Source organism: Erithacus rubecula (assembly GCF_903797595.1).
Source record: "Erithacus rubecula genome assembly, chromosome: 20".
NCBI lineage: Eukaryota > Metazoa > Chordata > Aves > Passeriformes > Muscicapidae > Erithacus > Erithacus rubecula.
The window spans coordinates 2,062,007-2,075,990 of record NC_136672.1 but is presented as its reverse complement, the minus strand read 5'-3'; the positions used below and the strand labels follow the sequence as shown (position 1 = coordinate 2,075,990).

The window sequence follows — 13,984 nt, the reverse complement described above, 5'->3', positions numbered from 1 at the left end:
GATCTGCCAGGTGAGGAGCAGCAGGACAGGCAGAGTACAGGAGATTCTTCTCATTACCACAGGCTGGACATATTCTCAGTGGTAGCTGTATGCTGGTAAGCATTTCTCCAGGTCCATCACAGGAATTTAGGGGTGTGGTTGAAACTTTTTTTTTTTCATTCTGAGTTGCCAGGTATGATTTTTCAGAAATGTGTTTAGCACTAACATCACCTCTGTGGGTTACTTCTGACAATTACATAACATTGAAGGAAATAAGATTGCATGACCTCCCTGCCCATGTCAGGGAGATTGGATTAGGTGAGATTTAAAGGTCTCTTCAACCCAAACCCTTCTGTGATTTGTGTGATTCTCTGAATGGCTGTACTGGGTGAGTCCAAAGGAACAAGCAGACTCTCACATCCAACGCATTTGTCATCATTCCACTCTCCCCAGACACCCAACCTCTGCATGACATTCCACCCAGGTGGTGATGCCTTCTAGGGGAAAAAAACACCTCAGGATAGTGAAAAATGTCATGTGAATGGAACAAAAAATCATGTAACTTACATATGGGAAACGTACTGAAAACAGCAATGTGTTCTGTGTGTCCCTGTCAGTAATAGGAGACAGAAGCACAAGCACATTCCTTCTAACTCTATATGAAGCCTAAGAAGCCTTTGGCCTTCTCAGGTCTCAGTGACCTATTTGTACCCCCACGTGGAGGCTGTAATGGTCATGGGACAGAGCAGATATCCTGGGATATCAGGGGATATCAGGGATCGCCTTGCACACTCTGCTAGAGAGCCCTGAGAGGCTGGAGAGGGCTCAGAGCTGCTCAGCTTCTGCTCCTGTAGGAAACCTCCTGCTGTGTGTCCAGGGCCTGGAGAGCAGCTTTGGAACCTACACAGACAGAGATGTCTCTTTGTGCCTGGAGACAGGTCACTGCAGCTCCTTCTCTGGTGATTGGGGTCCCTGATACCCTGACAAGAGATTGAGATAGGCTCAGGGCCATGGAGGAATGAGCAGGATCTGCATAATTATGCTGCTCCTCTGAGCACACATCACAGATAAGGTGAAGGGAAGTCAGTCCTGCATGCAGTGGGTCACTACTGGTGATTACTCTGCCCTACTTCAACCAAATGAACTTTTCTTACTACTTTTCTTGGAGAGGAGAGGTTTGTTCAATTTAAGCCCCCATCCAAACCCATTAATGTCTGTGCAAGGAAGTTATTAACTGAGAGTGTATGGAAAGGTGTTCAACATAAGATTGTAATGGAAAACAATGTGGAGATAACAATACAGGAATGATAATGACTGGTGCCCAGACCCCATAAACTGTAGTAGGTATTCCATAACATACAGTCTACACACATCTGTTCATTGTTTACACACACATTTGCTGTGTTATCAACTCTCTTAACACAATGTCACACAGGGAACAGACAAGCAGCTGTGCTTGGGCATGCTTCTGAAATTGGGCTCCTCTCAATGACAATAGATGAGACTCAAGAGTGGCCCAGCCCAGCTCACACAGCAGTGGGGAGACAGGTAAAGCAGCAAACTTTCCTTTGGGAGTGAGAACTCTCCACTGAGGATCAGTTGTGCTGTTAATCAGACTCCTCATGTTCCCTGCAAACACCAGCGGAAGAGCTGGCCTAGGAGGTGACATTCAGGATGTCCTTTCTGTCACCCACCACAGCAGCTGAGGAGCTCCTGTTACAGGGCAGGGGAGTGGGGTGGGCAGGCTAAGACGCCTCCGGGTAAGACAAAGTCAAAAGACGCCAAGTGGCAAAAGGGGGAGGGAAGGAGAACTAGGATTAGGTGCATAATATTAGCACAAGCAGCAACTGTATCCTAAAAAAGACAGCAATGAGGTGGTGTCTTCCTCAGTTGGCACTCATTTGGGACAGATGCACAAATCCTACTTCTGGGCAGATTTCAGTGCTGTAAATGGAAATAAACTGGTATGGAATTTCTATAAATCAGCTCACTTTAAAAATTAGGCTTTTCAAGATTAAGACGACCCAGTGGATTACCACAGAATTGTCTGAGTGACACTCACTGTAGTGAAGTTGACAACAGGATACACAGCAGAATTTTCTAGTGGCATTTCTAAACTAACTTGTTCTTGCAGAAAAGTTCCTTTTGAATCCATAGAAAATTTATGAAGGGTTTCATTATTTTACATTGGAAGACAGATTCCCTTGTGGGTCAGGCTAAATATTTCTTTTATTGCTCTCTGCATTCACCTCATGTGCCAAGGGAAGGATACAAATCCCTGCTGCTCCTGAAGGGCAAATCGGTTGTGCAAAGCAGAGCAACTCCAGGGTTTTTTTTCTTGGATGATCCCACATAAAACATATACCACAGGGTGGGCTCTGAAAGAGTGACAAGCCAGGTCCCTGTGGGGTGGGCCACAGCTCAAAATTTGGACCACCCTGCACCACTCCCACCCACTTTCCCTCTGCCAGAGAGAAAAGCAGCTCCTGAGGCTGCTGGACCCCAACCTGAGCTGCCTGGGGGCTGAGGTCTGGCTCTGCTGGGGGCTTCCAGGTTCTTCCTGTGAGTAGCTCCTGAATTCTTCAGCCCTCTGCGAAGGTCTGGATTTTCTCTCTGTCCCCCCAGTACAGCTTGTGTTCCCAGGTTTGGGAAATGCTGCCTGAGCATTTGTTCTCTGCAGTGCAGACAGCTCTGCTCAGCACCATGCCTGGGCATGAGTGAAGAGCCTTGTACCTTCCTAGCAGTAATGAATCAACAGAATAAATACAGCAAATTATTTCTTCAGAACTAAGCTTTACAAAGAATTTCAGAGGTAGGGTATGAGTTAGTTGTTTGCAGATTATCATTGTAGTGTTTCCCAGCAGTTCCCCTCAGATTTCTCCTGACCTTTTGTCCCCAAACTGTTCAGAGTTGTCATTCTTTCCACCCCCACATCCTCTGCCATCGTATCACCTTGAACGCATCCATCTTGCTTTCCTCTTCCCAGACCTTTTTTGAACTCCCCAGCACTGTTTCAACCCCAGCTCAGTTCTGTGCTTAGTCTTCCACACTGTCTCTTACCAAGTTTTTTCTGCAATAAGAGTGGCATCAAGTTCAGCTGCTCACTCCTAATGCATTGGGGTCCAGCTCTATTTGATCTCAACATGTTCAACAGGCTGCTCCTGCTCCACTTGACTAAAAGAGGAGACAGAACTTTCTGCAGTGCTGCTGTTCCTGCAGCAAGCCCTGCATCTGCTTTCCTCACCATGGAAGGGCTTCATGAACTGGGGCTTCTTGCTGATCTGCAAAGCAAAAATGGCCTTCTGGGCCCACAGGCAATACATTAATTTGTTGGTTTATCCAGCAAGGGTAAACCTTGAGAGAAGGGTTGCCCCATCCACCTCAAGGAGCCCCAGCTGAGTGCTGGAAGTACCTGGGCAGCTGCTGTGTTCCCCATGGACAGCACATCCCAGCAGGGAATGGCCATGGAGCAGGGCTGGCACAGGGCCATTGCACAGGCCCCAAAGGGGAGCGCTCTGCATTCAGGCTCTGAGCAGGGAGAGCACGCTGGGGCCCCGTTCTGATCTTTCACCTTTCAGCTGGCAATGGAGCTGTGCTGCAGTGAGTCTCTTTGGGTAAGAATAGCAGCTGCTGCCTTGGGACACAGCACACGTGTCCAGCTCCTCCAGGGCAGCACGTTGCAGTGCCACATAGAAGGCAGCCTACCCGCCCAGGAATGTCTTCAGGCGCTATTTGTGGAAGCAAATCATCCCCACAAACAGGCACGACCCCGCACAGGAGTCTTAGGAGAGCGGGGCTATTCTGGGCTTTTGACATTGAGGATGAAAGGAGGCACATGATGGGCTGATCCTCCTGCAAGGGGCCTCCTCCAAAGCTCCTTTCAGCCTTGTCCCCTCCTCTACAATGGCTCTTGTGAAGGCTGAGGGGCAGTTTGGTGTGGTCTTGGAGCACGGGAGAGGGCAGAGGGAGCTGTGAGTTTGCTGGGGGACAGGGCCAGCTCTCAGTGCCATCAGCAGTGCCCAGCTGTACCCAGGGCAGGTCCTGTCTGAGGGTGTGCACCAAAATCCTTTGCATCCAGGAGGGTATTTACTTCTTTCTACCTCAAGCTCTCAAATTCTGAGTGGTTCTTCAGCACCAGGAATATCTAAGAGGTCTGTTTTCCTCTTCCCAGCCATCACAAATTCCTTCCACAACTTATTCCTATCCTTTTAATATCCCCTTTCTGGTGTGGATTTCTTTCTTTCCAGTTTTTTAATGTCTCATATATTTTTGTTTAATTTACTTGCTTTGTGAAAAGTTGCACTTTAAACTGTCAGAGGAACGATCACCACTTCCCCAGAAGAGTTTTCTGGCTGGATTACCCAGCCAAGCTGGTCTCCCTTGTGACTCCATATTCAGCAGGAGTCATGCACACCAGCAGTGTTAGCAGACAGGAACAAGTGGTCAGTGGACTGTGTGTGTATTGGGTAGCTTATAAAGTGCTGCCATTAAACGCACTCTCACACCCTTGGGGGTCAGTCTCATACTAGCTCCTGGAAGAAGGCCACTTGGCACAGTCACAGCCTTGCAGGCCATTCCCATGCACATCAAGCACTGCTGCAGGCAGACTCCATCAATTTAGCTAGCAGACAAGTGCCACAGCTCCTCATGCATGGTCAAGTTCTTTTTCCAGCAGTCTAATAAGTCACACTCCTAAGTCTGGCTTTGCCAGCACCTCTGTGCTTGTTGGGCATCCCCTGTGTCTGTCAGACCACATTACAATGGGTGTGGGCACTGTGCACTCAAGTCCACCCTTGGCTGCTCACTTCAAGGTCAGACTGTTGATAAAGTCAGTCTTTTACCCCCATTTGGTGCCATATGCTGTGGTTCAGGTTCCTGTGGATCAGCTTGTGTGAACCAGTGGTCTATGGTGTGGCAGGCTGTGAGTGGGCTGTTGGACAGGGCTGTGTGCTTCTCTGAAGATCCCCAGCACTGCAGTGCTCATCTCCTGCTGCCCTGGACTGTCATGGCTCAGCACAGGCCAAGCTTCTCTGCAGAAACTCAAGCTGTGAGGATCTGTGCCCCATGGCCATGCATTTCTTTTGATCTGTTTTATTTCTTACTGTATGCAATTGTCAGTGCAGTCTTTCCACAGAGCTCCATTGCTCTCTGCAGGCAAACCCAAACCTGCCCTTGTGCTCTCAGGATCCTCCCCTCCAAACCAGCCAGACCTACGTGCACGATGTGTTATGCCAACACAAGCACCATAGTCCTGGATAGAGTCAGCTTGGGGACTGCAGGTGCTGGTTGGGAAAGCCAGGCTCTGGCACCTGCCATTCAGCCAACCCTGTCATGAGTCAGAGCCAGCACAAACCAAAGTGAACTGCACTTCATGAAATGGGCAAGAGCTGCACTGCCAGCAGAAAGGAGCTGGTGCAGTGAAGGTAGGGATTATCCTGCTAAAGCCATGTCTGTGCAGGGGCTGCTGTGCTCTGCCCCCTGTGCTTTGAGTCTCTAAGAACCAGGGACTGTGTAGCTGGGGCAAGAGCCAACAGCAAACCTTGTACCAAAAGCAGGCAGGAGGGCTGGGAGGATTATAGGACAATGCCATGTTGATGCCTGGATACTCTGGAATGAATTATGACAAGCTGGTAAGGGTTGCCAGACTTGCCTAACACTTAGCAATGTTCTGTTGATTTTGCACAGCTACTCCTAAACAGTTACAACTGTTTTTTCTGCAGGTTCATGGAGTATTGCACTGAGCAGGGGTCAGTGACACGGCCTAGGAGCACAGCAGGACTTTGGATGGCATCCTGAAGCACAGCACTGTGTCATGAGCTGCTGAGAACAAGGTGCAGCTGGTCTACTGAGAATGTGCTGCTTCCAGGCTACAGGGGCTGAAGCAGAATCCATCCCTTGGGAAAGCAAAAAGCCTGTCAAATCTCTAGGTTTTAAATTCAGAATAAAATTGGTCAAACTGGGCACAGAAGTAGTGAGACTCAAACCCTCAGTTTTGACTAAACTTAGTAACAAAATGAGACTCATTTAAACATTCACATTTGGAGCATGGTTGCAGATCTATGTTTTATTGACCCTGGCAGAGTAGCAATGACAGAAAATGTTTGTGTTCATAAACAAAGAGAAAATTACTTCCACAGCTGAAGAGATACTTGGTGGAAATTTTAGTTATCCCAGAGGAAGCTCATTTTTCAGTTTTTAACACCACCTAGAAAGGAGAGGCTTTGTTAGTCTACACATGCCAAGATGAGTCTTTTGATCCCTAAAATCATCCATCTCAGTGCACCATCCAGCTAGGATGTGCAAGTGGAGCCCAAGCCAATGCAGGGGTGTCTGGAACCCTTAAAACCACTGTGTGAGTTGAATTTATGCTGGTAACACCAGGATGGCCTCCACCCACAGCTGAAGCATGAAGAAAAGATTATTTCACTGGCAAAATGAGGACACATGCACTGATAAGCTTGTTCCATTTTAAAAGGGGCGGAAAGCAGTAAAGTCTAAGCCTTGCATTATGAGCCTGGAGCAGGCACAGTCTGTCACCAGGCTGTGTTTTACAATCTCTGAACTTCCTATCTCCCTTCCCCCCCTTACAACAGGGCCCCAGTCTTGTGGGAAGAAAGATTTCAAGTCTTTACCAACATTATGTTACCTGCTTTCAGAAAATTCCATTTCTTCTCTAGCACAGAGAAACCAACCCAAAGCTTGTGATAAAAACATACGAAAAAATAAAAATTTGCAAAGCAGATATGTGAATTTTCACACAGTATTTTTTAACATCTCCCAGGTGCAAGGGAGTATCAGTATCAAAGTAGATCTAAGCCTACAGGATATTGGTCCACAGATAGAGAGTGGTCCACAGTCAGTCTGTTCAACCAGCCTTCACCTGGGGATATCCAACAGAAGACACCTAAAATCTTGTCTCTGTCTGGGCTTCCAATTCAATGAGAGTGAGCATTGTCTCTACAAGGTTATCTCATGTCTGGAGACCTTGCTCAGGAACCTGGACTCAGCCATCCTAGTGCATCCCCTGGGGTGTTGGCAAGATAGCCTGGCAGGCACTGATCCAACTTTTACTGGTGCACAGCTTTAGGTGAAGGTAGGAGGGCTCTGCAGAGAGGGCTGGACAGGCGGGGTTGATGGGTCAGATCAAACAATAAGAGGTTCACGAAGACCAAATGTCAGTATTGGTCACAACATCCACCCACAGGGTGGGGTACAGGCTGGGGACAGAGTGTCTGGAGAGCAGCCAGGCAGAAAGGGACCTGCAGATGCTGGTTGACAGCTGACTGAACATGAGCCAGCAGTGTGCCCATGTGGCCAAGAAGGCCAATGACACCTGGCCTGGATCAGGAATAAAGTGGCAGGACCAGGGCAGGGATTCCTCTGCTGGACTCAGCACTGGTGACATCTCGAGTGCTGTGTCCAGCTCTGGGCCCCTCGGCTCAGGAGGGATGTGGAGATGCTGCTGTGTGCCCAGAGAAGGGATGAGGGGTCTGGAACACAAGTGCTGTGAGGGGCTGAGGGAGCTGGAGGTGTTTGTCCTGGAGAAGAGGAGGCTCAGGGCAGACCTCATCACTCTGCAATGAGGGTCAGGCTCTGCTCCCAGGGAACAGGGACAGGACAGGAGGACACTCCCCTGAAACCAGGGGAGGTTCAGGTGGGACATCAGGAATCACAGAAAGAGTGACTGGGCATTGCAATGGCTGCTCAGGAAGGTGGGGGAGTCACCATCCCTGGCTGGATGTGGCACTCAGGGCCGTGGTTTAGTTGACAAGGTGGTGTTGGGTCACAGGTTGGACTCAATCTCAAAGGTCTTCTGCAACCTGGTTTTGTGACTGTGTGTGATTCTGTGACTCACTGAAAGCTGCAGACCAGCCTCTGGAAGAACCAACACTGTTGAGTCTCAGGCCAGATCGTTTGGGAGAAAGCAGATTCTCTATAGGATCTCTTTTAAAATGTGAAAATGCTTTATGAGAAAGAGGATTCTGCAAAAGGCAGCCTGAAGCCAAAGTTCTTCATTTCCTGGATGCATGCTCTAGGCACTACTTATTCTTCCAAAATGTGGACTGACAGTATTTTACATCCAACCACAAACTAAGCCAGACTAGTGCAGCCAAAAGGCATTACAGCTGCTCAGATCACACTAGGAAAGGCAGCTCTGCATCTTGTACCACTCTTGGGTTGGAGATAGACAACTGCCCAGGGAGTTCAGCTAAGGACACAGAGCTTCTGTTCTCTTCTCAATCAGAATACTAGTTCTGCCTGAGGCTCAGAAAAGGGCTGCTCTAGAAATGTTCAGAGTTAGGTTGACTCTCATTACTTTCACTTTATGAGGCAACTCCTTAAATCTGAAACTAATGTGATGAAACTGGCTGGAAGACTCACGTTTTGCACCAGAGCCAAAAACAGAATCACAGAATCAGAGTTCACAGAATGGTGTGAGCTGGAAGGGACCTTCAATGATCATTTAGTCCAAAACCCCTGCCATGAGCAGGGACATCTTTCACTAGACAAAGTTGCTCAGAGTCCCATCCAACCAAAGCGTCAACATTTCCAATGATGGGGATCCACAACTTCTCTGGGAAACTGTGCCAGCATCTCACTACTCTCATCAGACATATTTCTTCCTGATGGTCAACATAAATATAGCCTGTTTCAGTTTAAAACCATCACCCCTTGCCTTGTCACTATAAGTTCTTGTAAGGAATCTTTCACTGTCTTTCTTATAAGACCCATTTAAGGGAGCCAGAATAAAGGCTGGACAACCCCAACCCACTCAGCTTGTCTTTAAAAGCCCTTTCCTTCCATAGCTGTCCCTTCCAAATGATGCCTGTACCACTGGCAAGGCACAAATCTGCTGCTAGACTCATTTTGAGCCAACAGCACACCTGCAGTAAAGCCTTACCTTTGTAGCAGGGTCTTCTCGGGCCTTAGCTCTGAGTTTAGTTACTTGGCTCTCAGCAATATCTGCCCTTTCCAGGGCCTCTCCTATCTTCTGCAGTGCATTTTTCAGTTTGGAGAGGTCAGTATTGGCTTGTTCACCCTGAAATTACAAAATAAAAATTTAATACCATCTGGCAACATGCTGGGGCACAGAGCCACCTTTTAAACTAACAGCCCTATGAACAGGTAAATAAGTATTTGCTTCATTTTAGTGACTCACAGCTTCCTCAGCTTGTCTTTTATAGGATTTGATTTTCATCTGCAGTTCATCTGCCAGATCTTGTAACCTAATCATATTCTTCTTTTGTTCTTCATACTGTGGAAAGAGAATGTACAATTTTATGTTCTTGGGAGACAAAACATCAGAATTACTTTCTATTGTTACCCACCTGAAAGGTGAGCTCTTTGTAACGCCGTTCATATTTGCAGATGGTTTTCATGGCCTCTGAGGATTGTTTATGTTTTTCTTCCAGTTCAGCTTCTAATTCTCGGATCTGGTGAATTAATCATCAATTGGCTTAAGCCCTCACACAGGACTTGGAGAAGAAAGATATTTTTGACACCTATGTTCAGTGCCAGTACCCACCTTGGCTTCCAGCTTCTGGATCTGCTTCTTCCCTCCCTTCAGTGCCAGCTGCTCGGCCTCTTCCAGACGATGCTGCAGGTCCTTCACTGTCTGGTCCAGGTTCTTCTTCATCCTCTCCAGGTGGGCACTGGTGTCCTGTTCCTTCTTCAGCTCTTCCGCCATCCTGGCTGCCTTGGAAGGGAGATGACACAAGAAACTGGAAGAATGTGAAAGAACAGCACATACTGTGCACCAGCAGAGGATTAAATCCTGTGTCCTGCTGACCATTCCTGCTGCCCCACTCCCTATTTTTTTTTTTTTTTAATAACATGATAATGGGAAAAACATGACAGGAAATAGTAGGGGAAAGGATGGGAAAAGCCTGCCTTACTGCACACAGAGCTGGAGTGACAGAAAGGGTGAATGTTCTGTCTCACTGCACGGTCCCTCTGTGACCTCACTAACAGCTGGGTGCCAGGGAGAAAACAGCCAGAGCAACAGCAGAGTCTGGGAACAGAACACGGCACAGCTGAAAGACACTGTGCTCAACACACCTGGGCTGGGCTGAGTCTGTGCTTCTGTGCTTGCCCTGCTACTGCCTCAACCTCCTGGAGGGCAGTGCCACAAAATCACAAAATAGTTTAAAACTACCTATGTCGTTTAACACAAACTAAGATTTATTTTGCTCTCAAACGTTGGACTCCTACATAATATAATTAAGCACTTTGCTGAAATACTGAGTGACATTATAATTATATAATTACAATTATAATTAATGTAGAATTCAACAAATTGCTTTTGCAGGAAAAATATCTGAAAAGGTCTAAATTGAAAAATGTGACCACTAGAGGTTTTATATAAATATATATGTATGTGTGTGTATAATTCATTGAAATGTTTTCTTTATCTTTTGTTCAAACAGAATATAAGTCATTAAAACACAAGAACACCTCAACATGAGGAAGAGCTTTTTTCCATGGAGGGTGGCAGAGCATGGAACAGCTGCCCAGGGTGGGCATGGAGTCTCCCTCTCTGGAGACATTCCAAATCTGCCTGGACACATTCCTGTGTCACCTGCTGCAGGTGACCCTTCCTGGACAGAGGTACTGGAGTAGATGATCTCCAGAGGTCCCTTCCAATCCTAGTGATTCTAGGATTCTATTTGATTTTTTTTCCATCTAATGAGCAAGTTGAAAAGTTTTCTTTCTATTTTAATTCCACATAATGTATCTAAGATTTTGGTTTGATCCTTTGCATCAAAAATCATTAGCAGATTGAGTCCTATGACACACCAGTCCTATTGCCTGGCTGAGCTTTACATATCTTACATGGGAGAATTTAGCACCAATTTTGCAAAGATAACTATTCAGATATCTTAGCCACTTTACTGGTTTCAATACTGCAGGATTTCTTTGTAGATTACATTTTCATGCAGCACTGAAGAAAGTTAGTTTGTTTTCAACTGACTAAATGTGAATTTAGTTCTTTATGATGGCAACAGCCCCATCTGTCAGCAGGACATGTTCTCTATTTCTCTAATCCTCCTCTGGCATGAAACCTTTTAACCAGGCCCACAGACTGGCTCCTTGTCCAACACGTGACAAGAGTATTTACATTAAATCCCAGCAGCAATGCCACTGGAAGCCTTGACAATTCTAAGTGAAAACCACAATAGCATCCTTACATCTGTCATTGCCTTCTTAGCTCTTTCTTCAGCACTTTTTGCTTCATTAGTAACATCCTCTATCTCTGCTTGGAGTTGTGCCATATCAGTTTCAAGCTTCTTCTTTGTATTAAAAAGGCTGGTGTTCTATAAAGGAGAAAGAGAGAGGCTTTGAGTGTCTCTCTTTAGTCTCTTACACACAGAGACCATTACTATTCATTCTTCATCCATCCATCTCTGAACCCCAAAACACATCAGTCTAAGCAAAGCAAACTACCTGGGTATGGAGGAGCTGTGCACGTTCAGTGGCATCCAGAAGCTCCTGCTCAGCCACTTTCCTTGACCGCTCTGTCTGCTCCAGGGCTGCCCGGAGCTCCTCAACTTCAGCCTGCAGCAGGTTTGCTCTGCGCTCCACCATGGCCACCTGCTCCTTCAGGTCATCCTGTGTCCTGAGAGCATCATCCAAGTGCAGCTGAGTGTCCTGCATTTGAAGAGTCAGTTTTGTCCTAATTAATTTCTTGAATACCATGTTTAAAAAATAAATCAACCAAAAGGTAAAGCAAGACCTTGAGAGCTCCCTGGATGCTGTGCAGGTGTTTCTGTGCCTCTGCAGCCTGGCGGTTGGCATGGCTCAACTGGATCTCCATTTCATTCAGGTCTCCCTCCATCTTCTTCTTCAGCCTCAGGGCTTTAGTCCTGCTCTCAATCTCAGCATCCAAAACACCCTGCATTGTCTCCACAATCCTTTCATGGTTCTTTTTTAGCTGGTTGATCTCCTCATCCTTGTCAGCAATCTTTCTGCTGCTTTCTGACTTGATCTGAGTCAGCTCTTGGTTGACACCAAGGATTTTGATTTCTTCATGCTCAAGAGCTGCCTTTAAAAGAAAAAGGGGAAAAACAAAGATGAAAGTAACATTTCAGAAAACATGATTATTGAGGTGGTACTCAGTGACTTCATAGAACTTCCTAAAGTTTGTGGTAATCAACCTTGCACACAGCTACTGCTAGAAAAGGGAACAGAAAGCTGCTCAGCAGCTCTTTACTATTTACAGTAATATTTAAACTAACTCACCTCTGCCTCCTCCAGAGCTAATTGCATACCATTTTTTTCTATTTCAGCTTGATTTTTGGCTTTCTCAAGGTCTCTGATCATTTTGCCATTTGCAGTAATTTGCTCTGTGAGATCAGCTGCTTCCTCTGTGAAAGAAAAATGGCATCAACCATAGGAGCTGAACTCTAGGCTTTGTTGCTGCAGTCAGCACCCTTTTTGCACACATAAATATGCATACACAAATGTACATGTGTACACAATTGTACACATGTCTGTAAATATGTACAAATTAAACCAGACACAACCAACTCATGCAGGCCAAGTGAGCATTGGTGTGGTTTCACAGCCCTTCTTACAGAGAGCCTGGAAGAGCCCTGCATGTGTTACATCTATGGAGAGGCCATCAGGGTCTAAAACTACCTGTCTAGTCATTGTGTTCAGTGCATTTGTAAAACTCACTTTCATGAGCTGCTCAGTCTCCCAGTCACTACCTTTGCTTGGGAATGGCACCTCAAGGTCTGCAGCAGATGAGACGTGTAGGACATTTGCTTTATCAGCTCAATCACTTTACAAATGTGTTTGACAACTTTTGGTAAGACACTGATATTCTGCATTGAGATGGAGAGCACAGGAAGGACAGAGTGCTGTCACTTGGTGCCCTCCTGCAGACATGAGTGTGCTCATGAGCACCCCTTGCTGTGGTGGGTCTGTGAAAGCTGATGTGAAACCAGAGCCAAACACGTACTCTGGAGAGCAGAGTTCTCCCGTTTGATTGTTTCAAGCTGATCTGAGGTTTCCTCATAGGCATTTTTCACTTTGAAAAGCTCTGTGTTCAGTGAGCCTGTTTCTTTAGAGACAGCTTCCCGCTCCAGCTGGCTCTCCTCATACTTCCCCTTCCACTCTGCCATGACCTGGAAGACATCATAGAATCATAGAACGCGTTTAGGTTGGAAGAGACATCAAAAATCACCTAATTCCAAATCCCCTGCCATGTGCAGGAACATCTTCCACTGTCCCAGGTTGTTCCAAGCCCTGTTCAATCCAGCCTTGGACACTTCCAGGGATCCAGGGGCAGCCACAGCTGCTCTAGGCACCCTATGCCAGGGTCTCCCCACCCTCACAGGGGAGAATTTCATCCTCATATCCAATCTAAACCTACTCTCTGTCAGTGTGAACCCATTCACCCTTGTTCTGTCTCTCCAGGCCCTTGTAAACAGTTTCTCTCCATCTTTCTTGTAGTTCCCTTCAGGCACTGGAAGGCCACAATTAGGTCACCCCAATGTTTCTCTTCTCTAGTCTGAACAATCCCAATTCTTTCAGCTTTTTCTCATAGGAGAGGATATTATGTTTCATTTCCTGCTGGTACTGGGAATGCTATTTTATCTGTGACTACACTTTGTACTAGATAAATAATGCAGTCTCTGAAACCAGGACGAATTCCTGCTGCCATGCCCTAGTGGCTCTAGTTAGATTCACCTTGACTTCAGCATTGACTGATGTACAGAGTGTTAGCCTGGCTTTCTGGAAGGCTACATGTGAAAGATACTGTGCTTATTTACCACCTTATCAAAGTTCCGCTGTTTCCTGTCAAGGGCAGCTGCTGATGTGTTTGCTCTCTCTATGTCCAGTGTCAGATCCTCCACTTCCCCCTGCAGCTTAAACTTCATCTTCTCCAAGGAGGCACACTTGGAATTCAGCATGTCTGCCTGCTGCCCTGCTTCCTGGAGACGCTGAGAGAGCTTTTTCCTTAGGCACATAAATAAAATAAGCACACAATTTAAAAAAT

General features: G+C 46.6%; 1 protein-coding gene and 1 long non-coding RNA gene across 2 annotated transcripts in view; one reads left to right on the top strand and one right to left on the bottom strand.

Annotated features, from left to right (window-relative positions):
- Positions 1-17: 17 nt before the first annotated feature.
- LOC306810509 overlaps positions 18-13,984 on the top strand; it is a 23,396-nt gene continuing 9,429 nt past the window's right edge. Inside the window, exons 1-2 of the long non-coding RNA XR_013776472.1 lie at positions 18-1,319; positions 1,415-1,527. This is a non-coding gene — a long non-coding RNA (uncharacterized lncRNA). The remainder of the gene's footprint in view (positions 1,320-1,414; positions 1,528-13,984) is intronic.
- The window catches only part of LOC306810505 (myosin-3-like), a 22,950-nt gene continuing 14,992 nt past the window's right edge, over positions 6,027-13,984 (bottom strand). The window contains exons 30-40 of the mRNA XM_079323194.1: positions 13,761-13,944; positions 12,944-13,109; positions 12,220-12,344; positions 11,714-12,022; positions 11,425-11,628; positions 11,169-11,294; positions 9,506-9,676; positions 9,309-9,413; positions 9,140-9,235; positions 8,882-9,019; positions 6,027-6,184 (exon numbers count right to left, since the gene is read on the bottom strand). Of these exons, the coding sequence (XP_079179320.1) occupies positions 6,161-6,184; positions 8,882-9,019; positions 9,140-9,235; positions 9,309-9,413; positions 9,506-9,676; positions 11,169-11,294; positions 11,425-11,628; positions 11,714-12,022; positions 12,220-12,344; positions 12,944-13,109; positions 13,761-13,944 (1,648 nt within the window). The 3' untranslated portion in view covers positions 6,027-6,160. The remainder of the gene's footprint in view (positions 6,185-8,881; positions 9,020-9,139; positions 9,236-9,308; positions 9,414-9,505; positions 9,677-11,168; positions 11,295-11,424; positions 11,629-11,713; positions 12,023-12,219; positions 12,345-12,943; positions 13,110-13,760; positions 13,945-13,984) is intronic.